This window comes from Diabrotica virgifera, chromosome 5 (genome assembly GCF_917563875.1).
Source record: "Diabrotica virgifera virgifera chromosome 5, PGI_DIABVI_V3a".
Taxonomy (NCBI): Eukaryota; Metazoa; Arthropoda; class Insecta; order Coleoptera; family Chrysomelidae; genus Diabrotica; species Diabrotica virgifera.
The window spans coordinates 147,922,692-147,950,187 of NC_065447.1; the positions used below are offsets into that span (position 1 = coordinate 147,922,692).

Below are 27,496 nucleotides of genomic sequence, written 5' to 3' on the forward strand. Positions count from 1 at the left end.
GGGCACTACATAATTTTTGGTGGGGAATTTAGGTTTCTCGTCCCAAAAAACCCACACTCTCCAAATTTCGTGTTGTTTCATGCCTGTCAGGAAATATTCAAAAGTAAATAAAATAAAAGTTTAACTTTGACCCTGTATTTCGGTTATTATCAACTTTCATACTAAGGTAAGTCAGCTTAAATCGGCCTATTTTAACCACAGGAATTGGAGGTTAAGCTATGGCCCATTTATTACCAAACACTCTGTATATTCAAGCGAATGGAACGAGAGGATAATAAATATGGGAATTAATATATAGGGTGAGGCCGATAAAGGGCCTATTAGAAATATCTCGAGGACTAAAGTAAAGAAAATTATAAAAATTGGAATGTAGGGGTTTTGAGGTGTAAACCATTTAATGAAAATTTTTGGTTTTTTTGCTACTTCCGGTTATACCGGAAGTTCATTGTAACTTCATTTTTTTAAATGGGACACCCTATATATTTTTACATTTTTGGATTCTCCTCGATTTTTCTTTCTTAAAATATAAGGTTTTGTAATATTATATAGGGTAGAATAAAAGATAATTACGTTTTTTTTATTAATTTCGTAGCAAAATTCACACCCTGTAGAATTGTAGTAGTTTTAAATCAAAATCCCTTAATATGTTCAAATGATTTTTAATATGGTCTACTATTGTTACCAATTATTAGTATAGCTAAATTTTGAATTTTAGTATACAGGGTGGGTCGAAACTCGGAATGTGTATTTTCTGAGTTTTCTTAAATGGAACATACTATATTTTAGTATTGTAATGAAATGGTATTTTATGGTACTTTTTAATTTCTTAAGCATTCCCTATACCCAACTGCTTTAATTTGTGCTTAATTGTTAATCGCACCAACAATCTTAACTACGTAGATATTTTGATAGCTGAACCATTATTGGCAATTTTAAGTATCAGTCTCGATTAGTATGTATTTATTTCCGAAAAATTATTTGTGATTGAATATTTTTAAGGCCAGCCTAATAAAATTTCAGGTATTTTGTGTTGCAATTAATGTTTGGCTTGAATCACCAATAACTCACAAATTGAAGCAGTTAGCTATAGGGATTGCTTAAGAAATTAAAAAGTATCCTAAAATAACATTTCATTACAATACTAAAATACAGGGTGTTCCATTTAAGAAAACTCAGAAAATACTCATTCTGAGTTTCGACCAACCCTGTATACAAAAAAGGAAAAATTTAACTATACCAATAATTCTTAACATAGTAGACTATATTAAAAATCATTTGAACATAAAAAGAGTTTATTATGTCAAACTACTACAATTCTACAGGGTGTGAATTTTGCTACGAAATTAATAAAAAACCGTAATTATCTTTTAACCTAACCTGTATAATATTATAAAAACTTATATTTTAAGAAAGAAGAAATCAAGGAGAATTCAAAAATGTAAAAATATATAGGGTGTCCAATTTAAAAAAAAAACGAAGTTACAACCAACTTCCGGTATAACCGGAAGTAGCAAAGAGACCAAAATATTTTCATTAAATAGTTCACACCTCAAAACCCCTGTATTCCGATTTTCATAATTTTCTTACCTTGAGTTCTCGAGATATTTCTAATAGGCCCTTTATCTGCCTGACCCTGTATAGTATGTATATGTAACTATAACTTACGCTGTTCGTACGGCTTGTTCCAAATCTATTTGGCTCTGTTCTTCTTCAGTCTGGTATAAATATATAATATCCTTTTTGGGGAATACTGTGATGGAGGGAGTGTATTCCGCAACAAACATATCTTCATGTCCCTGAAAATTTCATTTTTGAAGTTATACTTCTTTACATATGTGCGATTGTGAGTGAATGTAAATGTGAGCGAATTCATCAAAATTGTTGGTGCCAGGCGCAGATACATTATACGGTAGCTCTGATATACGAAGAATTATCCAATATGGCGGCTGTGGTTAAAGAATGTGAACTCATTTTTATTATTATGGATATGGTTAAGTTTTGTTTTAAAAGTTGTGAGAACAGGAACAGGGACAAAAGTGAGTTTATAATTGTACTGACTTTTTAAATAGTTTTTATATATTTTTTGGACTTATTAATATAGAAAAAAAAATGTGTGTGCACTTTGTACGCATGTTAGAAGTTATAGTTCTATTAAAATAGTGTAGAAAATCTGTCGTTTTTTAGATTTTCTAGGATTCCTCAAGGGAAAAGCAATTGCTGGGACGCTCCAGTTCGTCAAAAAATGACAGATTAACATTATTTATCGAGAATTTACCATTTTTAGGATTTTAAAATTTGACAAAAATATAGCCGAAATTCGAAAGGGTTTTATTTTAAGTTATTATTTTTGGTATTATTTTAATTATTAAAATTAGTTTAATATTTAAATAAAAATAGAATTAAAATGTTTAAAATATATTTTGGTTTCGTTGAAATCATAAAAATAGAAGTATAACTTCTTACGTGCCTAAGTAAAAGTACACACACTCTTTTTTATTTAAATTAAACAATAAAAATGGTCGGTCGGTCATATAGCCAAGCAGGGCACCCGAATTTAATATTCGATTCGTTTTGCATCAACCATGACGATAAACAAATGACAAAGTCAATCCTTGAAAGTTTGTGCAATAAATATAGAAAATAATTTTACGTAGGTAAAATGGTCAATTTTACGTAGTATGTTGACCTGTAGGGAAACCATCCACTTTTTATATTCTCGCGCCTGGCAACATAACGAAAAATATAATTTTCCGCAAATCGCCAGGAAATTTTGACATTCCTGTCAAAATTTCTTGAAGAAAAAGTCAGGACTTCCTTACTGTAAGGAAATGTCATTTCCTTACTGTAAGGAAATGATATTTCCGTACAGTTGTTAGTGTTCTACATAAATGATAGAAAACACATTGCTTATAAAGAATTAATTTATATTTTGAAAACATTTATTTGAAAATATTTCTATTTATTTAAAATAATTGGCCCATAATGTTGAAGATTTCATCTTTAAACAAAGGTCTAGGAAGTATGCCATTATAACATTTTCTGAGAAAGAAATCGTATTTTTATTCATGCGATAATCCATAAAACGTCTGTATGCATTTTCGTACTTTTCTCTTTCTCTTGATTTCTTTGGCAATAATTCTAATGAAGCAGTATTCACTGCCTCAACCAGCTCTGGAGGAGTCCCAGGAATGGAAATTTCATCATCACTTATCATTTTACTTTCGAGAACACCAGCAATTAAATTTATAAGCGTCAAGTTTGACAATTCAACCTCAATACGTTTCCATAGTAACCCAAGTAATTTTATTAGGAATTTCAAAGCACCATTTATTTGGGAATAAAATTATCGCGTTTTTTTTAAATCAATCAATATCTGTCGAATTTTAAACGATTTGCGGAAAAATAGTATGTTTACCTCGTAGGAAAAGCCACATTCCTGGACTCTGTGTTGCTAAGTCTCGGCTTGCGCCTCGACTTAGCAATCTTCACAGTCGTCCAGGAATGTTAAGCTTTTCCTACCCGGTAAACAATGTACTAATATTATAAGGTCCTTCAATGAAAATAAAAAATAATCTACACGAGTGCAACAACAAAGTAGCTATGGCTACTGTGTTGTCAAGTGAAATAGCTCCTTTTTGAATTTTATTACATTTAATTAACTTAATCCTCACATAAACTAGTTAATAGATCTCAGCTAATAATTTAACTGAAAATTTATTGATTCTAAAGCCAGAAGCTCGCCGGGCCATTTGATAGATTTTATAATTGGACGGGATTCTGCAGAAAGGAACCATACCACAAATATGTATTTTTCCTATTAACAGTCTCATAGGTTGTAAAATATGCCGTAGATACTTGTGCAGAAAAGAACCAAGCCACATATGATATGATATATTATTATATTGTCCTCTCACGCACGCAATTTCACTCAAACAAATAACCTATACATCTCCGGCACTTCCACAACACATCATAGCCAAAATCCAACAAAAAGGGCGTCTTCTACGCCAATACAAGGCCAACAGAAATCCGTTAATCAAAACAGAATACAACCGAATCTGTGCCAGGATAAAGAGAGAAATATCCGACCTAACGGCTCGCCGGTGGGAGGATACTACCTCAAAACTGGACTACATGGACGGAAGTAAATTCTGGAACAAATTCAAAGTCCTAACGAAACAAAAACAATCTCAACCATCCCATCTGTTGGTCAACAATCACATTGTCAATTCCCCCAGACGGGAAAACCGAAACATTCAAAAATTCGCTTCAAAACAATTTTCAAACTCCTGACAACCCGAATTTTGATCGCTTATTTAAACTCCACACAGAATACATAGTAAATATTACTCTCAACTACCACAACCCAGTCTATGATCCTATCATGGACCCCCTCACAAACAGGGAAACGGAGAGCTTTTGCCAACAAGGTAAAAACAGCGCTCCCGGCCTGATGGCATCAACCGAAGGTGCCTCAAGAAACTTCCTGAGAGTATTATCCCTCTTCTCACTAAAATATTCAATGCATGTCTCAAAAACAGCCACTTCCCTACTCCTTGGAAAGTGGCTAACACTAGCATGCTTCTGAAAAAAGGCAAACCCCGAACCGACGTGGAATTTTACAGACCTATCTCTCTAATAAACACTCTGGGAAAGGTTCTTGAGCTAATCCTAAAAGAAAGGCTCAAGACCAGGTCTGGCACGACGGACTTGTTCGGAAGCTTATGGACATCGGGCTACCATTACAATTTACCAAAATTGTACACTCATACCTTCACAACCGAACTATCAGAGTAAAAGTAAGCGATCACAAGTCTACCCCCTTTACTCCACAAGCTGGAGTCCCCCAGGGTTCAGTCCTAGCACCACTGTTGTACATCATCTACAACAGTGACCTCTCAAATCAAAATATCCCAGGTACTCGTCTGTTCCTGTACGCTGACGACACGGCTCTGCTCACAACAACCACGCGATATAACCCACCACTTATTCATAGAAGAGCACAGACTCTGTTGAACGTGGTCGAAGAATGGTGCAATAAGTGGAGAGTCACACTAAATGCGAATAAAACAACCACCATTGTGTTTCGCGCTCCCTCTGTGTCACATAAAATCATCAGAAATGATCACGACCAATACCCACTGAGTTTGATGGGAGAAAGGCTCTTGCTCAGCCTGACTGCTAACTACTTGGGAGTCCTGTTTACCAAGACTCTCAACTGGGATGCAGACCTAAAGGCAACTTTAGATAGGGTAAGAAATAGAGCCAGACTCCTGAATCCTCTCGCTGGGGCAATTGGCAAGACACACAGAAAGACTCTCATACACACTTATAAAACCTTTATTCGACCCGTCATCGAATACAAATCAGGCCTTTACTGCTTATTCAATCGTAACCAAAATCACGTGTTGTTGCGAGCGGAACGTAGAATCCTGCGTGCAGCGAACTACAAGCCCTGGAGATATCCCAGCAACGAAATCCATAACATTTCAAACGTCCCCAAAATCACTGAGAGGATACTCTCACTGAATAGGAACTTCACAACAAAAATTATCAACGGTCCCCAATCCGACACCCAAAATACTCTAAAATGTTCCTGTTCTTCTTCTGGCCACGTACGCAGCCAAAGCCCAAACGGAAAAAACTACATCCACCGTCCATTCTAATGCAATCATGCATTGACGATCTCCCGGCTGAGTACGAAGATATCCTCGAGGTTACCCCGCTAGCCTACCGCACCCTCCACATCTAATCCTCATCGTTACCCCGAACAGGGAGAAGTTGGTTTTTTGCGGTTTCCCAACTTCATTGCACAATTATACCTGTTCGTCCCAAGAAAATAGCCGCAACTATTTTCAAACATTCGAACTCACACTGTCCACGCCGCGCTCAAAAGCCACCTCCTGACCGCCGACGAGAGCCGCTGGCTTTGCCAGTTGGCGTACAATGGTTTCTAGGGAGATTGGTCGAGGGCAAAGCACGGACAGTACACACATATGTCAATGGAACCAACACCAACTCCATCATTCTTTCTTCTCTGTTGTCTGATAGTCTTCTGGACCACCACCGTCCGGCATAACCCAGGAAAACCAGGACCACCACACTTGCCCCAGTGTGTTTTCGGACTGTTTGCTTTTGCGGCCCTTGTCTGATGTTTGACTACATATCACATTCACTACAAACCCTGAAGAGGACAAAATCCTAAACAGGGACACTCAATGTAAGCATTCCAACAAAGAATACCAAATCTTTCACGCAAATCCACACATTGATTGATTGTCCTCTATGAGCGAAAGAACCAACCAACATTATCGTTGCAGCATGACAGCGTTCTGCAGAAAAGATCCATGGGGGTTGGTTCCTTAATGCAAATTCACTTAAGTTATTTTGGAGAAAGGAACCAAGCTACAAAAGTGGATTTTTTTTAAACAACTGTTTTCTTAAATTCACGGGACTTACAGAACAAATTATTAAATCCCAGTAATTTCATATTACATTTTTTTAGATTATACGCCTGATTATGTAACTCAATAATGGAAAATAAATGTTTGTTAACCTTGAATTCACTTAAGTTGTTTTGCAGAAGGGAACCAAGCCACAAAATTGGATTTTTTTTAAAACAACTATTTTCTTGAATTCACAGGACTTCCAGATTTTGAAATCGAACAAATTATTAAATCCCAGTAATTTCATATTAACATTTTTTTATATTATACGCCTGATTATGTAACTCAATAATGGAAAATACATGTTTGTTAAATTTGAATTCACTTAAGTTGTTTTGCAGAAGAGAACCAAGCAACAAAAGTGGATTTTTTGTTTAAAACAACTGTTTTCTTGAATCAAACAGTATGTGTGGAATCAAATCTAATGCATATATTGACGATTTTGATGTTAAACCATGATTATTTTTAATAGAGAATTTTAAATTTTATCGTCAAGTTTTTGGCTAATATCTCAGTTTTAACAAAGTGTGGTTTGGATTCTTTCTGCAAAATCCCGTCCAATTTTAAATACAAATTTACGTAAGGTGGATCTGTATGCGTTCTAACTTACATTAGTTTTGTGTATGTACCTACGTAAGACGCACCACTTAAGAGGAAACAGTAGCGATCAACAGGTAGCGAAAACGCGTTCCAAGATTGCGGCTGTAATTTTGACTATTTTTTCGAGATATTTGGCACACGTATTCGTAATATAATAAAGAATGGCGGTACAGAGCCCAATTTGGAAAATATATTAATATGTGGAAATTACTCTGTAATTAAATACAATATTAAAAAAACGAGCCTGTACCGCCATTAAGAAGAGCAAAAAAATACACTTTCTTCAAATAAACTTTTTTATCCGATGCCTAGATTTTGTGTCATTTTGGAACTACTAATGAAATAAAAAATTTTAGTAGCTTTTTGCAAAAATTTTTGCAAAACTTTCCCAAAAGAGTTTTCCCAAAAAGTGTTTATTTTTTTGGTTATTTCACGTTGAAATATTTTGTTTGAAATTTGACGAATATTAATCTATTTTTCATTAGATACAACTTTGTATCTACTGCGTATAGAGACCTCACGCATACACCATTTTTTTCACCTTTTTATAAAATGCTATATTTTTGCTAAGAGTATTTTTTTCGATGAAATACTTTCTGAATTTGCGAAAAACCGTTTAAGAACGTGGATTTTTGTTGAAAATGAATACATCACTCGAAAATAACTCGAAAAGTATTGACTAAGTGAAAAACCTCTCTAGAAAAAAAGTTGCTTAGAATTAGTCACGTTATCTATTTCCAGACTTACACACCGGAATGTGACGTTTCATCGCCGCCGGTTCATTGCCGCCGTTTCGATGCCGCCGATTCATCGCCAGTCCATTTCATCGCCTCCGTTTCATTGCCGGCCGTTTCATCGCCAGTTAGTCAGTTGATTTTCGCTTGTTTCACATTATAAGAATTTTGTCGTGCGAGTTTTAGAACGCACGACGACATTCCAATGGTGGCGCATATATGGAGCCTTTCTCACTAGACGGTGTTGAAACGTTCGGTGAAGTTGTCGTGTTTATGTCGTCCCTCGCTTACAACAACAGACGACAGCCGTGCCGTCTTTACGCACCCAGTAGCATAGGGAACTTAATGTATCCTTTCATATGATACTGTCGTTCAGTCGCATGAAGGTAGTTTCTTTGCTTGTTTGGTTCATTATTTTAATTTACACCTTGAGGCTGTTTAAAGTAGGTGCATATATTTTATATTATGATGTCTCAGATTGATAGTGAAATAGTAATAACTAATAACATTAATTGAAGCGAGATCTGTTCATTGGGACAAAACAATAGAAATATATAAAGATAGAAACTTGACGAGAAATGCTTGGAATGGTGTATGCCGTGCACTTAATGGTGCACGAATTAATTTGAATTAATTAATTTGACGAATTAGGTGATAAAGAAAAAAACACATTTTATAAATACAGCAAAATTAATTATATGTTACTGATAACAACAGTAATTAAAACTGCCAAGTATATTATAATAAACTTTATTTTACATAGTTGCAATTAATGTTGAGTGTAGAGGGTCTGAATATGTGTGAATATAAAAATATAAGTATAAATCATATCTTCTTGTGTTAATAGGATTTCGCTCCATATAAAATATACCTTTTATTCTACGAAATTATATTTAGTTTTATAGGGTAAACAACTCGTTTAAAACTGGAGTAGGTCGGCGGTCACGTCTTGTGTGAAATTATCCAAAAACAACATTTAAAACGAGAGGAACAACATTTAAAAATGTATGCATGACAGAGGGTCTATTAAATTCTGTACATGAAAAACATAGATTGTAATGTTGTTCTGAAGCTGTTTCCTTGTGGAATTTTTATAATCAACTAGTCTAAATGGGAAATAAGCCACAAATAAGCTTAAAAAACTCCATAAGAAAGCCCTGAAATTAGTCTATCCACCACCACAGAAAGAACCCAGTACCTTCTGCTCTATCACATATACTGGCAAGATAACAACAAAAATAGCCAGATACATAAAAAAGAAAGGAATAACACGAACTTTCAAAACTAATAACAACTTAAGCAAATATATTAAGAACAATAAGAGCCGAAAGAGAAAACTACAGAGTGGTGCTTACAAACTAACTTGTGGTGACTGTCCGAAAACTTACATCGGTCAAACTGGCAGAACTTTTGACAAACGGATAGCAGAACACAAAAGGGCTTTCAACAATAGAAAAACAGATACTTCTACATACGCACTTCACCTTCTAGATCATAAGCATTCTTTTAATAAACAGTTTCAAATTCTGCATATTCAAAATAAAGGCCTTCTATCTTTATAGATAAAGCTATCTTTATTAGAATCTATGGAAATTAATAAATTGAAAAATACAGATATAATTCTGAATGACCAACTCGAGACAAACAGCTCCCCACTCCTCAACCTCTTCAGTTAAAGATTTTAAATAGGCAAACCATTTTAAACTAAATCACTTGAGAAAGGCACTCTGCCGAAACAGCTGTAGTCACATAGTTGTAATAAATTTTGTGGAAGTATAGAAAACAAAAGTTTTCAGTGTTTTATTGTTAGAAAAAAACATAAGAAATAATAACTGACAAAATAGAAATTGCAAATGAATTAAATACGCATTACAGTACATTAGGACAAAAGTATGGACAAAAAATACCCATTTGTAATGATGTATCGTAATGATACATACCCGACATCTTATTATGTACCTACCTCAGCCACAAAGTGTAAATAAAAATAATATACCAAACAGCACAGCAAAATATCTTCGTGCGACCCAATTCTTATTGTGTGAAAAGGACAAGTGCGACAAAACTACGGCACGACAAATCCCTCGCACGTTCAAAAATCGTATAATGTGAAACAAGCGTTTGTATTATAGGAGATGACACGACACGACGTTAAATTCAGTTCAAAATTTATGACAAATAAAAAGATAAAAAATATTTTATTTAAAAAATTTACTAAAATATTTAAACTATTATATTTACTGTTCTACTTCCCCTAAATTTTATACTAGATAGTACTAATTTTGTAGTGTTAAATGACCTTTGTACTCGTAGAAATATATCATATGTTCAAATTTATGTAGTGTTCAATACTCCAGTGGTGTATCTACTTCATAATTTTTATTTAAATAATTTGCATTTTTTTTTAAATGTACGTTGTACATAATTTTTTTTTTCAATATACAAGGTGTTCCGTAAGTAGTAGTACCAACGAAGAGTTGGCGATGAATCGGCCGGCGATGAACTGGCGGCATCGAAACAGCGGCGATGAACTGGCGGCGATGAAACGTCCTAGACCCCTTACACACTTGGAACATAATTTTTTTCACACCCGAGAAAGGGTGAAACTCACCCCTGGGTAAAAGCACACATTCGGCACAATATCACTTCTTTTTTTATTTGACATGTTAGCTACGTGTATGCTATAAATTTCATGTCAATCCAAGCAGTTCTTTAAAATTTGGAGCAAAAACCGTGATTAAATATTAATATCTAGGTATTTGTAATTTTTTCAGAGCATTTTTGCAACTTACTAATATAGAAATATTCATATGGATCTTTATAGTTACAAAATATCCGCTAGTGTAAATTATTTAATTTTCTTAACATTTCCTAACTACATATTTTTATACTTACAGGAAGACAACGATTAATACGAGTAAATCGAGTTGATGACGTTGGTAAAAATATCCTCTTGTATTCCTCGTCGGCGACAAGCTGTTCCTGAAAATATGTAACAAATATACAGGGTGTAACAGGGTGTATACAGGGTGTCATAAATTTAATCGCGTATTCTGGGACCAAAAATAGTTCGATTGAACCTAACTTACATAGGCGTAACCAGGGGGGGTTTTGGGGGTTGTAACCCCCCCCATTGGGATGTACTTTGAGCTCTATACGCTTAACACCATAGCCCTCAGAGACCTTCCAGTAGTTGTAACCCCCCCCTTTCAGGTAGTTGTAACCCCCCCTTAGGATCATCCTGGTTACGCCTATGCTAACTTACCTTAGTACAAATGTGCACGGAAAAAAAGTTACAGCCCTTTGAAGTTACAAAATGAAAATTGATTTTTTCCAATATATCGAAAACTATTAGAGATTTTTTATTAAAAATGGACATGTGGTATTGTTATGGCAGTATTATTTTAAGAAAAAATTATCATGAAATTTGGACACCCCATAAAAATTTTATGGGGGTTTGTTTCTTTTAAACCCCCCCAAACTTTTGTGTACGTTTCAATTTAATTATTATTGTAGCGCCATTAGTTAAACACAAGTTTTTAAAAACTTTTTTGTCTCTTAGTACTTTTTCCAAAAGTCAGTTTTTATCGATATATTTGAATATTTGTCAAATCCACCACATATTTGTATATGGTAAAGTACGATTATGGAGACTTGGTAATAATATGAAAATTTATTTATGATTTACATTTTTAGGTATATTTTGAACCATATTAAAAAAGAAGCCACATCTCGATAAAAGATGCTTCATCAAAAAAATACAAAGAGGCAAAAAAGTTTTAAAAACACTGTGTTTAACTAATGGTACCGCAGTAATAGTTTAATTGGAACGTATACAAACATTTGGGGGGTTTAAAGGAACAAAATCCTCATAAAATTTTTATGTAAGCATATTAAAAAAGAAGCCGCAACTCGGTAAAAACTGCCTTATCGAAAAAATACTAAGAGGCAAAAAAGTTTTAAAAATATTTAGTTTAACTAATGGCATCAGAATAATAATTTATTTGAAACGGACACAAAAGTTTGGGGGGGTTTAAGGGAACAAAACCCCCATAAAATTTTTATTGGGTGCACAAATTTCACTATAATTTTTCTTTAAGATGTTCTTGCCATAAGAATGCCACATGTCCATTTTCAACAAAAACTCTCTAATAGTTTTCGACATATTCGAAAAAATCGATTTTCATTTTGTAACTTCAAAGGGCTGTAACTTTTTTTGTGTGCATATTTGTACTAAGGTAAGTTAGGTTCATTCGATCTATTTTTGGTCCCAGAATATGTGGTTTAATTTATGACCTGTATTTTTGTTACACCCTGTATAATATGTATATATTGGTATATATATATATATATATATATATATATATATATATATATATATATATATATATATATATATATATACAGGGTGGTTCATCTTATTCGCCTCGGTCTCTGTACGGAAAACCACTCAATATTTAAAAAAAATTTCTTCACAGAAATATACAGGGCCTTTAATACTACAATCTAAAAATAATGTGAATTATACAGGGTGTTCCAAAAAAGAGTGGTATATCAAAGTTATATTTTTTCTTATGGAATGCCCTATATCTGATGACATTACTGAATTGACCTTAAAAAATAAGCTATACTTTCATAAGGTTTCCCTATATCTAAATACAGGGTGTTTTGATTTATTTCGATTTTTATGAAAATGTAAGGTTTTAGAAAAAGATAAATATCTACGAATCTAAGAATCAGTAACAAATTCTTTCTTTGATCTTAATAATAGACTATTTAGCATACTTAAACAGATGCTTACTGCAACAAAATTTCTTACAGGGTGGTCAAAATATGAGATTGTTCTATTAACAAATTCAAGCTGTAATAACTTACTTATTTTAAATGGAACACCCTGTATCTTACTAGGCTATCGCGTAGAAAATTTATTTAGCTTTCAATTTGTATTAGGGTTTCCTATACCTATCTTTTTCCAGGGTGGTCAAAATATTAGATTGTTCTATTAACAAATTCAAACTGTAATAACTTACTTATTTTAAATGGAACACCCTGTATCTTACTAGTCTATCGCGTAGAAAATTTACTTAGCTTTTAATTCTTATTAGGGTTTCCTATACCTATCTCCCTTCATTTTTCAAATATTTAAAGATTTCCTAATTTGTAAGCTTTAAAAATCAGAATTAGGTACCTATGTCGTGGTTATGTAAAACACATCACCAACACCGGCAATATACTTAGCTATCTTAGTCAAGATACTTTCGTTAATAAAATTCACATTTTTATCATTTAATCACACAGAGTGTTCTTATTTTAAATGGCATACTCGATATTCTATTCTTTATAGTGGAAGATATTTAAAATCTATTCAATTCCATATAAACATTCTCAATACACATATTATTCTGTAAATATAAATTCCCATGATATTCTGTAAATACCCATTTTTACATATTTTTGTACAATAGGCTCGTTTTCGTCATAGTAGCCATTGCATTTAATTGTTTGTAATTGCGATTCAAAGATTCAAACAAAAAGTGGTGTTCTTAAATTTACTTAATAACCGTCGGTTTAAGATATGGAAAATACTTATACGAAATGAAATATAGGTATTAATTTAAATATCTTCCAGAATACAGCATCTAATATAGGGTATGCAGTTTACTATAAATATAAACATATTATTCAATGTTACATGTAGGCCAAAATCAACTAAAATAATACAACACTCTGTATGATTACATGATAACAATGAAAATTTTATTAATGACAGTATCTTGTCTAAGTATATTGCCGGTGTTGGTGATGTGTTGTACATAACCACGATATTATAGGTACGTAATTCTAATTTTTAAAGCTTACAAATTAGGAAATCTTTAAATATTTAAAAAATGAAGGAAGATAGGTATAGGAAACCCTAATAAGAATTGAAAGCTAAATAAATTTTCTACGCGATAGACTAGTAAGATACAGGATGTACCATTTAAAATAAGTAAGTTATTACAGCTTGAATTTGTTAATAGAACAATCTAATATTTTGACCACCCTGTAAAAAGATAGTATAGGAAACCCTAATACAAATTGAAAGCTAAGTAAATTTTCTACGCGATAGACTAGTAAAATACAGGGTGTTCCATTTAAAATAAGTAAGTTATTACAGCTTGAATTTGTTAATAGAACAATCTCATATTTTGACCACCCTGTAAGAAACTTTGTTGCAATAAACATCTGTTTAAGTATGCTAAATAGTCTATTATTAAGATCCAAGAAAGAATTTGTTACTGATTCTTAGATTCGTAGATATTTATTTTTTTTCTAAAACCTTACATTTTTATAAAAATCGAAATAATTCAAAACACCCTGTATTTAGGTATACGGAACCCTTATGAAAGTATAGTTTATTTTTTAAGGTAAATTCAATAAGGTCATCAGATATAGGGCATTCCATAAGAAAAAATATAACTTTGATATACCACTCTTTTTTGGAGCACCCTGTACAATTCACATTATTTTTGGATTATAGTATTAATGGTCATGTATATTTCTGTAAAGAAATTTTTTTAAAATATTAAGTGGTTTTCCGTACAGACACCGAGGCGAATAAGATGAACCACCCTGTATATATATATGCTTTCTGTTTCTAGAAAGTCAAGGAGTATACGAGATTCCGTGTGGGGATTGTGGAAAGTCGTACATTGGACAGACCAACCGAAAAATCCATGTAAGACGAGAAGAACACCGAAATGCCATTGAAAGGGTTGACCAATATAACAACCTTGACATCCAATGCAATTTGTTTTGTAAATTATGTTGCTCTTCAATATGTTTGGAGTATTAGCTTTAGTTTTTGAGAACAAACTTGAATTTAGAAGTGGATTGTACTTAACTAATTTGGTGTTGGGAAAAGTTTTTAAAAGTGGGACAATTTTGTCTGTTAAATTTTGGACATAGGGTATTTTTTTGTAAATAACTGGTTGTGGATTATTTATCAAAGGTCTATTAGAGGAGTTGGTGTTATAAATAAGTTTTTTTAAAATGTGTTTTGGGTAGCCATTGTTTAAAAACATTTTTTAAAAACATAATAAACTTTTTGAAATGTTTTTAAACAATGGCTACCCAAAACACATTTTAAAAAAACTTATTTATAACACCAACTCCTCTAATAGACCTTTGATAAATAATCCACAACCAGTTATTTACAAAAAAATACCCTATGTCCAAAATTTAACAGACAAAATTGTCCCACTTTTAAAAACTTTTCCCAACATCAAATTAGTTAAGTACAATCTACTTCTAAATTCAAGTTTGTTCTCAAAAACTAAAGCTAATACTCCAAACACATTGAAGAGCAACATAATTTACAAAATAAATTGCATTGGATGTCAAGGTTGTTATATTGGTCAAAGTAAACAATGGCTTAAGCAACGTGTCACTCAACATAAAAGTGACTGCAATATAAGAAAAAACTGCTGTGCCTTAGTAGATCACCGCATAAATACAGGACATAAATTTGATTTTAATAATGTAAAAATATTGGAACAAGTTGATAATTATAAAAAGCGACTTTTCCTTGAGATGGTACATATTAACAAAACTCCAGAATCAATTAATTATAAGACTGACACTAACCATTTGAGTAATATCTACTGTAATATTCTAACTAATACATAACATTTAAATAAACAAATTACCCAATTTATCTTCTAATAGTTAATCTACCTCAATTTTATTTAAATTTCTAAATACCAGTCTTACACTAACTCATGAAGTACCATCAATTACATTTTATAAATCAATTTAACTTACTCTAGGTCCTTTCTTAGTTTTCTACTATTACCTTTCCACCTTAAAATTTCGTAAATGTATAATTTCCTTTTTTACTTTGACCTATTCACTAAAAATTGTATATATCAGATAACATTCTATTAATATAAAATATATTGCAGTTACCATAACTCCCCAATAAGTCAAAATAAAATCTGTCATTTTCTAAATCAATTTTCAAAATAATGTTAAAGAAATTTAAATTTTTACTCTTATAGTTGTAAGTATCGAAATATTTAAGTTTGTCCATGTCTAATATTAATAAATTTGCAGTTTTCTCCTGAAGAAGTCACCAAATAGTGACGAAATATGGAGACTTAAAACAAATAGAGTTTTCTTTCAACTGACCGAATTGCCGTTATTCAAACATTACTATATATATATATATATATATATATATATATATATAGATATAAGTTTTTATTGAGGTTGCAGTCAGTGTAAGGGGCAGGATGAGAGAAACTCTTTGTTACAATCGAGCTTTCGCAAAATTTATTTGCTTCGTCAAGATTAGCTAAAATGAGTATATAATTATAAATACAATGAAATTAAAGATAAAAGAACATTGTATAAAAAAGCACACCCATGGGCTCTAGTATTTCATGCATATTATGTAATTATGTACTGGATGATTTAGTCAGGGATTCTTTAAATAAATTGCCTTTTTATGTTCCATTTATTAAACGATTTGTGGATGACTTAATACTTGCTTTACCTGTAAATAAAATAAATGAAACTTTACAAACTTTTAACAACTATAGTGAACATCTAAAATTTACATGTGAAGAAGAAATAGATAACAGCATCCCATATCTCGACATAAGACTCAAACGAAATCCACAAAATATATTAATAACTGAATGGTACAGAAAACCTATAGATAGTAATAGATTTATCAACTATCATTCTCAGCATCCGCCTCATATGAAAATAAATTTAATATTAGCTCTAAAACACAGAATCACCAAATTATCTCACAGTAGCAACATCAATAAAGGATTAATGGAACTCAAAGACATTTTATTGGAGAATTCTTACCCAATTAAACTAATAAACAAATTTTTATTTAACAACCCTAATAATAGAATGACTGACATACATATAACAACAACACCAAATCACCAAATTTTACAACCCCAATTTACTTATACATCACTACCTTATATACCAATATTAACACCCAAATTAACTAAAGTATTTACGAACTACCCACAAATTAAAATCGCAACTAAAAATGTAAAGACATTAGCATCACTATATACAAAAACTAAAACACCTATTAGTATTATGGAAAACTCAAATGTAGTTTACAAAATACCATGCGAAAATTGCGATAAGTCATACATCGGACACACATCCAGGAATTTAATAGGTAGACTAACGTCACACAAAAGCGACCTTAGAAATAATAAAAACACATGTGCATTAGTAGATCATGCAATAAACAAAAATCATACATTCAAATTCGATGAAACAACGGTATTAAAACATGAAAATAAACTAAATAAAAGAGAATTTTTAGAAATGGTGTGCATAAATAAATATCAATGTGTAAATAAAAGAACAGACATAAATAAACTAAGTAACATCTATAATTATATTTTATCTTACGATAAATGATATTCTAATTAAAGAATAGTAAATTCCCTGACAAAATTTCAAAAATTAAATTTTTAAAATTAACGCCACTTTAATTTATTAATAAAACAATAATCAACAAAACATGTACTTATATCTATCTATACCTTCCATAATTTAAAGTACGCTAGTAAGTAATAATCAAAAAACTAGTTTTTAACAACTTAAAATAAAATAAACAGATACCTATTTAATGTCTTATTGACATTAATTGAGTGTCTTTCTGGCATTAATCAAATTTAGAACTAAATTAATAAATCAAAATTTTTCATTAGAAATTGTAAAAATTAAAACATTGAAATTTGGAAACGATTAAAATAAGGATATTTTTATATAATTATGTTTTGTGGAAATGTTAAATTAATGAACTAACCTCACGTTGTAAGTTTTTGTGCTTTTTTATACAATGTTCTTTTATCTTTAATTTCATTGTATTTATAATTATATACTCATTTTAGCTAATCTTGACGAAGCAAATAAATTTTGCGAAAGCTCGATTGTAACAAAGAGTTTCTCTCATCCTACCCCTTACACTGACTGCAACCTCAATAAAAACTTGTATCTACATATTGTCAGTCAATAATACCAAACTACTTTATATATATATATATATATATATATATATATATATATTTATTATGTATACATATTTATATATCTTACCTTTTTTGAAACAACTCGCTGTTCTTCAACAGGTTTTCTCGTTTCTGCTCTTTTCTCAGCTCTCTCTTCTTGGACTTCTTCCAGCTGAATTTCCTTTAACACGCCAGGACGAACAGCCCTTTTAGCAGCTGCAGCCGTGTCTACCATTGGTGTACTAGTAGCTATTGGAGGGATCTCAGTAGGAGGAAGCATTTCCGCTTCCGTAATGATCTCCTCGATTACGGTTGATCTTTTTTCAGCAAGCATTTCAGCTTCCGTAATAATCTCTTCGATTACTGTTGGTCTTTGTGTGACATCATCTATCATAGCAGATGGGATAAGCTCAGGTACTGGACTTACTAAGAAGTTGAAACAAAAATGACGAATTAAATATTATAGTAATAATAGGGAACTTGCATAAAATTTTAAATTCGAAAAAATGTTATAAATCACAACAGAACATAATTTAAAACACGTATCAAAGATAAAAAAGTTGTTTTTGTGTTCCGTTTAGTCCCTAAAGACGATTCTAATTCAAATTATTGTAGCTAGCCCAAAACGCGTCGTGACGTCATATGGTTGTGTGTTGACATTCTGCACCAATAAAGTAACCAAAACTGTATACAGGGTGTTTCATTAATAATTGTCCATATAGTAACTGGAGAAACCTTGGCACAAAATACGAAGATTTAACCTAAAACACTTAAATAAAATGTGGTTCCTTACTGAGTTACAGGGTGTTTTATCTAAAAATTTTAAAAATATTTTTGCTCAGAATTTTAAAACTATTCGACGTATCCTTTTCATACTTGGCAGGAAATATACGTACTGTACAAACCACTAAATTATGTTAAACAAACGTTTCTGGCTATTATCAGAGGCGTACGGCGGGGGAAAGTGAATGGTTGACCCTTTCCAAATTCTACACCACTGACGAAATTGCTATTTTAGTTCAATTTTTGAATTCTCCAATACTTTCTGTGAAAATCATATACTCTTCATTCGTTACGATAAAGTCATTAGTTTTCGAGATCTTTGAAGTTAAAAATGAAACGACACGGTTATTTTGATTATTGTATTGTGTCGCTTCATTTTTAATTTCAAATTTTTCGAAAACTAATCATTTTATCGTTATGAATGAAGAGTATATTATTTACATAAAAAGTATTGCAAAATCAAAAAATTACACTAAAATAGCAATTTCGTCAGTGGCGTAGAATTTGGGAAGGGTTAACCAGACACTATCCCCTGTCGTACGCCTCTGGTAGAAGCTAGAAACGTTTATTTATCTTAATTTAGTAGGGTGTACAGTACCTACACTTTCTGCTAAGTATGATGAGGATACGCCAAATAGTTTTAAAGTACTGGGTACAAATAATTTTTAAATTTTAATCATATGAATCATATCATAAATTAATCAAAATAACTGTGCCGTTTCATATTTAACTTCAAATAACTCGAAAACTAATGACTTTATCGTTACCAATGAAGAGTATATTATTTACGTAGAAAGTATTAAAGAATCTAAAAATGGTACTAAAATAGTAATTATTCTAGTGGCGTAGAATTTGAGAAGGGTCAACCATTCACCATCCCCTGTCGTACGCCTCTGGTAGTAGCTAGAAACGTTTGTTTGTCATAATTTAGTAGGGTGTCTAGTAGTTGCACTTTCTGCTAAGTATGAAAAGGATACGTCGAATAGTTTTAAAATTCTGAGCAAAAATAGTTTTTAAATTTTTAAATAAAGCACCCCTTTGAGGTTAAATCTTCGTATTTTTTGCTAAGGTTTCTCCAGTTACTATATGGACAATTATTAATGAAACACCCTGTATAATTTTAAATTAGTCTGGCATGAAGGGTTGCTCTTCAAAATAAAAATGAACATTCCTGATTCAATGTTTACTATACTGAAATCATATTTAGAAGGAAGATACTACCATGTCAAGCATGAAGCAGATATATACATAAAAAATCTACCCTATAAGATCTGGAGTCGCTTAAGGTAGTGTTCTAAGACCTATATTATATTTGATATTTACACACGACATACCAACAAACCAAAATGTAACGACTACAACGTTCGCAGACGACACAACTATGTTAGTCACAGATAAAAATCCCGCAACAGCTAGCGAATCTCTTCAAAGGCATCTTAGGGACATTGAAAAGTGGACAAAGAAATGGCGAATAAATATCATTGAATCAAAATCACAACATATCATATTTACAAAATGTCTCAAAATATCGCCTAATATAGAAATAAATAACAAAGCTGTTTCACAAGACGAAAGCGTTAAATACCTTGGTATGCACCTGGACAAAATTTCGAATGGAGAACCCATATATGGAAAAAGCGCCAACAGTGAAACTTAAAATTTCGTAAACATTATTGAATACTGGGCAGAGCATCGAAGTTGTCTATACGTAACAAACTGTTGGTATACAATACAATACTCAAACCGGTCTGGACCTATGGGATCCAGCTATGGGGTACAGCTGCAAAATCCAACATATCCATAATGGAAAGATTACAATCTAAAGTGTTACGCTCTATAACAGACGCCTCATGGTTCGCATGGCGACGGACAAAATCACTAGTTATTAATAATTTCCAACTTCATGTTTTTATCATATTATGCTTAACCTTAAATTGTGAGATCTAAAAATGTCAGGTAAAGGCGCTAGGTGTTGCACTAGTGCCTTCACCTGCCCTAGGTCATGCACGGAGTGAATACAGAGAGAATTACAAAAAAATACCTACGATTTTCTCATACTTATTAAATGTACCTACAACAAATTTTACTTTTTCAAAATATTAACTCAATTATATTACCTATGGCCACATGAACGTCAGCAACAACTGTAATTTGAGGACCAATAGTACCGTACGGAATTGACGACGATGATCCAGATCGTGGTTTAGGACTGGAAAAGGAAGGATAAAATTTTTAAGAAATACTGTAACTCTGATAATAGTAATAAACATAATAATAATATATGACCACTACAGGCCTAGCAGGCCCATGGCTTGATGTACTATTCTCTTCCATTCCATGTTGATTATGTTAAGCCTTGCCATATCTTCTTTGACCTCATTGCTCCATTTTGACTTCGGTCTTCCCCTTCTCCTTCTTCCTACCAACGCACTAGATATTATCTTTTTTGGGACTCTCGCTGAACTCATTTTCTGAACTTGACCCAGCCATCTAATTCTTTAAGCCCTTGTTACTGCTAGTATATTAGGTTCTTGATAAAGCTCTGATTGAAAGCTCCTTATTTGTTCTTCGCATCCATTGTCCATTTACGTTCTTCCCACCAAAGATTTTTGCGCAGCACTTTTCGCTCCCAAACTAATAGCATTTCTTGCTGTTTTTTTGATGTGATCCATGTCTCAGATGCATAAGTTACGATTGGTCTTATTACACGTTTGTAGGTTCTTAACTTTGCTCCTCGGGATATATTTTTGCTTCTCAACAGTCTGTTGAGAGCATATACGGCACGGTTCCCTGACATAATATTCTTCTGCGTATTTCTTCTTGGATGTTAGAGTCTAGTGAAAATACTTCCTAAACATTCAAACCTTTCCACTTCTTCGAATTTATATTGGATTCCTTTTGTTGCTCCCTTCGTTATGTATTGACCCTGAGTAAATTGCTTGTTTGACCGTTCGATATTTTGTTTTTTCTTCGTTGATATGTAATCCATTGGTCACCACTTTCTCCTCGAGCTTCTTGGCAGTTTTTATCAGTCCCGCTTTGCTCCTAGCCAAAGACCTGTTCTATTAATATTTGCTTCCTATATAACTTTTTCCAATATTATGCTAAACAAAACAGACGATAATGGATCACCTTGCCGTACTCCTTATTTGACATCAAAGCTTTCTGTTAAACTGTTGCCTATCTTAACTTTATTCGCTGTTATTTGTAGAGCTAATTTTATCATCCTAACAAGATTTGGACAAACAACCATATCTTGTAATGCTGTGAATAGTTCTTTGCTTGAATAGACTCGATCGAAAGCCTGTTTGAAAAGAACCATCGTGATTTTATTGTATTCATGGCTTTCGGCTTGTATTTCTCTCAGCGTGAAAATTTGATCTACTTTGCTTCTACCTTTCCTGAACCCACACTGATATTCTCCTATGCTATTAGCAGTCGTTGCTCTTAATCTATTTTTAATATGTATGGCTAGTATTTTATACGCTATGTTAGGCAAGCCGCACACCAAAGAAACTTGAAACGAAAAACATGAAACATGAAACGAAAAACATGTTTCATGAAAAGAAAACACTGCTAAACAAATCTCAAAGTCCGCCTATCAATGAACCGAGTGTGATTCATGCTCATGACACATTTTTATTTTCGGAGAGTCTCATAAATGGCCGGATATATGTTTGTTTTGCAGTGGTTTATTTCCATGAAACGTAATTTACGTTTCATGTTTCTTTGATGTGCGGCCTGCCTTAAGCAGCGCTATGCCTCGACAGTTCCGACATTCTGCTTTACTTCCTTTTTTGTGCATATAGGGCATAATATTGCATCTGTCCATTCAGCAGGTATCACGTCTTCTTTTTATACCTTTTCAAGTAATTTCTGAATTTTCTCTAAAATCTCCAAAACAATATTCATCCACCTAAGAATGGGTATCTGATTTTATAAAGCTGTTCAATTTGATACAAGTTATTATTCTTCCAGAAATCACAAAATCAAAAAAAATCTATTATATCGTAGGCAAGTAACTTAAATTCAGCTGCATCATAAAATTATACGTATAAAACACATTTAAAAAAATAAGACTTACTATCCAGTTTCTAATAATATGTCATCTACATTTAGCGCAGGTCCTAGAGATAAAAATTCCTCATCGGGTTGTTGTCTCTAAAAAAACATAAGAAATAATCAAATGAGAACAGGTTTTACCTATAGGTATTAACTATTTGGATTAGGGATGGGAAAAACTTACCGGTTATAACCTAAAACCGTTTTTTTACTTCGCAATAACCGGTTTTGCCGGTTGTTTATTTGTCACGGTTATAACCGGTTTTTTCTTTTTAATGTAATAACCGGTGAAAAACCGGATAAGTTACCTTAGATAATAAAACCTTATTAGTTACCGGATAATAAAAAAATAATGAATTCCGAGAAAAAATATTGTTTGTTTAAATTCATCAATAATAGTTCTTGATTTTTTGTTTAATGTTTATATCCATTAATAACTCTCACGCTCACTGAAATATGTTTAAGAAATGTGATAAGCTGAACTAGCTATTTTGATGAATTTGTGCGGGTCATGTTTGCTGAATTGGGGATCCTATTAAAAACAGATAGTAAAAGATAATAGTATCAATATCAATCAGCTGTGTGCTGTGCAGAATGTGCACTCATAGTTGTATTATTTATAATAAATGATATACCTACACAAACAAGCCTGTGGAATCACTTAAAAAAATGAAAAAAATAAAATAGTTTTGTGTATCTTGTATAAAATGTGATTTTTTTAGGATATACAAAAAATTTGTAAAACATTTAGGACAATCCAATTCAGAATTTTAACAATGATTCATTATTTGTTTTTACTAGTTTTACTATTTTTAATGTTACATTTTTTTATAATTCATATACATGTATACACGTTATAGTCTTATTTACTTCATATTACGTTTATAGTCTTATAAATAAGTACCTAATTTCACTACTTTTTGTATTTTTCAATTATTTGGTATTATTTGGACCCGAAACTTTCATTGGGTTAGTTTATTATTATAAAGGGTGTAACAAAAAGGTAGGTCATAAATTAAATCACAAATTCTGGGACCAAAAATAGAACGATTCAACCTAATTTACCTTAGTACAAATGTGCACTTAAAAAAGTTACAGCTCTTTGAAGTTACCAAATGAAAATTGATTTTTTCCAATATATCGAAAACTGTGAGATTCTATATTGAAAATAGACATTATGGAGTATCACAAACTAAAGTGCAATGTAAATGTGACGTTGTAACTTATTGGGTATTAAATATTGATTCAAGAAAACCTAAAACCGGTTTTTGGAATAACCGGTTTTTTTGACAGGTTATAACCGCTAGGTTAAAGCGTTTAAAAACCGGTGTTTTGTCAACAACCGCCATCCCTAATTTGGGTATATAAAATATACAAAGTTGGAAGTTCAAGAAATCCACTTAGAGCAGATACTTCTTGCAACGCAGTAACGGTTGAATAGGTAGGTAGGTACTCTAAATATCTACTACCTATATGTTAGGTATAGATATAGATCAAGGGATCTAGGACATCTGGGCGTCGTCGCGCGTCGTTTGAGCGTGGAGACAAGTGGACGTCAGTCGTTTCGGCGGCGTCGGCCATTTCGGTATCGAAATTAATTGATAACGTTATAAGTTACTTCTGTCAGTTAAATAATTACAAAGTTGACTCTAGACTTTACGTTTCTAAGGTTACTGATGTTGCCATGGTCACTTTAAAACACGCGCGTTTTATAAAACGCGCAAGAGTGCGATTCATGCACTCTACAGCGTTATTTAACCGCTTAATGGTCAAAGAGACTTTGAAAGTTTTGTTTGGTTTGAGAAATCAATATAAAACAGCAATAATATGTCATTGATCCTAAAGTACGATTCCGGGTCTGAAATCCTCTCATCTTCTGATAACCCGGCAAAAAATCGCATTTTTATTGAAAATGTAAAAATGTACATAATATAATATGGCATTCTTATGGCAGGAACATGGTAAAAAAATAACTGAAATTTGTGCACCCCTTAAAAATTTTATTGGAGTTTTGTTGCCTTAAACCCCCAAACCTTTATGTACGTTCTAATTAAATTATTATTGTGGTACCATTAGCTAAACACAATGTTTTTAAAACTTTTTTGCCTCTTAGTATTTTTTCGATAAGCAAGTTTTATCGAGATATGGCTTTTTTAATATGTTTCAAAATAAACCTGAAAAATATATTATTTTATAAATATATTATGCATTTTCATATTATTACCAGGTCTCTATAATCTTACTTAACCATTATTTACAAACATGTGGTGAATTTTACAAATCGCACCCTCAGTGCAAGACTGCAGTAAGTCAAAATAAGTAAGTTTCGAGATAAAGACGATTTTGTTTATTTTCGTGCTAATATCGGTGAAATAAGACACAAATTTTAAGAAAAATTAACATTTAATTAGGATTTTGCATGCTTTTCAGCCTATATTACATTAACCAAAAATAGAAATTTAAATAAAATAATATTAACGCAAAAAAAAATTAGGAATTTCAAAGTTACAACACTTTTGCACGGAAAAAATTGTTAATCACTACACATTTAGTATTAGAATTTCAAAGTTACAACAGTTTTGCACGGAGAAAATTGTAAAAAGCGTAGACACATTTACTTTTACAGTAAAACCTGTGTTACCGGCCACCTGCCAACAACGGCCACCTGTACTAACGGCCAGTTTAAAAATTACCCAAACCAATTATGTACAGTAAAACCTGTGTTAACGGCCACCTGTCAAAACCGGCCACCTGAACTAGCCGGCCAGCTTCAAAGTTATATCGGCCAATAGTTCTGTCATTTTTAGTGACCGTTATTGTCAGGTTTTACTGTATATCTAGACTACAAAAACTGGCATTACCGGCCACCTTTCTATATCGACCAATAGTTCTTTCATTTTTAGTGGCCGTTGCTGACAGGTTTTACCGTAGTTGTTGTCCTCTTCTCGTACATCATCTTGTGCCAAAATATTTTTATAAAAACTATGGTGGGCTTCTGGTATCATACCCGAATGGCATAAGTATACCAAATCTTTTTTTTTTGGCCATTTGAATTTTTGGCTGTTCTTTGGCAAGTTTTCTGAGAATAGATATTTTTGACCTCTCAGTATTGTCAATACACAAGTTTTAAGAAAACTGTTTTTCCTTTTAAAACCTTATGGAAAATAAATATAATATTACACAAAGGACATAAAATTTACATGAATAGATTGGTCTCGAAAATCTTTGTTTATTGTCTCAGCCGTTAATGGATTACGTAGACGCTCTGTATATTAAAATTAAACACCACAGATATAGATATTAAAATAACAAATATCTTACTTTTTTCATTGCTTGTTATCGAATCCGTAGCAATGTTCCGTGCAAAACTGTTGTAACTCTGTTACATTAGAGTTACAACAGTTTTGCACGGAACTTATGTTCAAAAACGCAAAATAGTTAAACTGTTGTTGTTGTAATATTTAGCCCATTAAGCATTTGAAAGTTACTAAAGTTTTACAGGGGATAGATATGCATGTTTACAATCGAATTCCATGATTACTTCATTTTCATACAATTTTGAGTTACTGCAGTCTTGCACTGAGGGTGCGAAATGTTCAAAATATCTCGATAAACATCTACAAGTTGACAGAAACGAAAAAAAACTAAAGTACAGTTACGGTTCAAAATAACTTGATACATTCGTTATGAACCAAAAACGTCCATACAACGTTTCAACGAAAGTATACCTAGTTACGATTAAAAATATCATAATAAATTCGTTATAAACCAAAAACAGCCATAAAATGTTTGAATATTTTTGAAATATTAAGGTAGCCCGTGTAGTATAGTATTAAACTATACTAAGGTAGCCGGTTGTTGTTACAACAGGTGAAGGAGTAAATGAGACATGGGCAAAAATAGAATATAATATATTACAAGCCGCAAAGGAAAGCATAGGGGTAAGAAAAATTAACCTGAATGCAACAAAAATATCAAAGCCCTGGTTCAATATTGAAATAAGAGATCTAGCGTATGAGAATAGGAAAGCATACCTACAATACTGCACTAACAAAACACCAAACAATTACCAACAATACAGAGACACAAGAAATGACATTAATTCTAAGATAAGAAATATAAAAAGGGAATATTGGACACGCTTTACCAAAGAAATGGAACACGATTTGTATGGGGCGCAAAGAAAAGTTTGGAAAATACTAAAAAATAGGAAAAAACCCATTAACGAATATAGAAGTTTAAATAGAATAGAAGCAGAACGATGGACCGCCTATATAGAAGAACTATATAAGGAAGATACTATAGTACCTGAAGAAGAGGAAGAAACAGGAAATGAAGACGAATCCAACATAGACACAGAACTAGAAATCACAAAAGAAGAAATAAGGAATAACATACGTAAATTAAAAAACAGAAAAGCACCAGGACCCGATGGGATACCAAATGAACTCCTGAAATACAGAGGAGAAACCTTAATCGAAAATATAGAGATCCTCTTTCAAGAAATAATATGTAGCCAGCGTGTACCAGACCAGTGGAGGACGAGTATAACAATACCTGTACACAAGAGAGGAAACAGCAAAGACCCTAGCAACTACCGTACCATTACCTTGCTGAGTACAACAATACTTGCCAATAAAATAAATGAAGAATACACAATTAGTGAGGAACAACAAGGTTTTCGGAAAAATAGGTCCACAATAGACGCCATATTCATAGCCAGACAAATTGCTGAGAAAGCGCTGGAATATAATAAACCTGCATTTATGTGCTTTATAGATCTGACTAAGGCCTTCGATTGTGTAAGATTGGAAGATGTGCTAAGATTGCTAAAGGA

The 27,496-nt window shown here is 32.4% G+C and overlaps 1 protein-coding gene across 1 annotated transcript in view; it reads right to left on the minus strand.

The window, feature by feature from the left end:
• The window catches only part of LOC126884495 (uncharacterized), a 210,063-nt gene that overhangs the window by 64,939 nt on the left and 117,628 nt on the right, over positions 1 to 27,496 (minus strand). Inside the window, exons 6-10 of the mRNA XM_050650433.1 lie at positions 22,682 to 22,758; positions 20,715 to 20,806; positions 17,903 to 18,240; positions 10,676 to 10,762; positions 1,666 to 1,796 (exon numbers count right to left, since the gene is read on the minus strand). Of these exons, the coding sequence (XP_050506390.1) occupies positions 1,666 to 1,796; positions 10,676 to 10,762; positions 17,903 to 18,240; positions 20,715 to 20,806; positions 22,682 to 22,758 (725 nt within the window). The remainder of the gene's footprint in view (positions 1 to 1,665; positions 1,797 to 10,675; positions 10,763 to 17,902; positions 18,241 to 20,714; positions 20,807 to 22,681; positions 22,759 to 27,496) is intronic.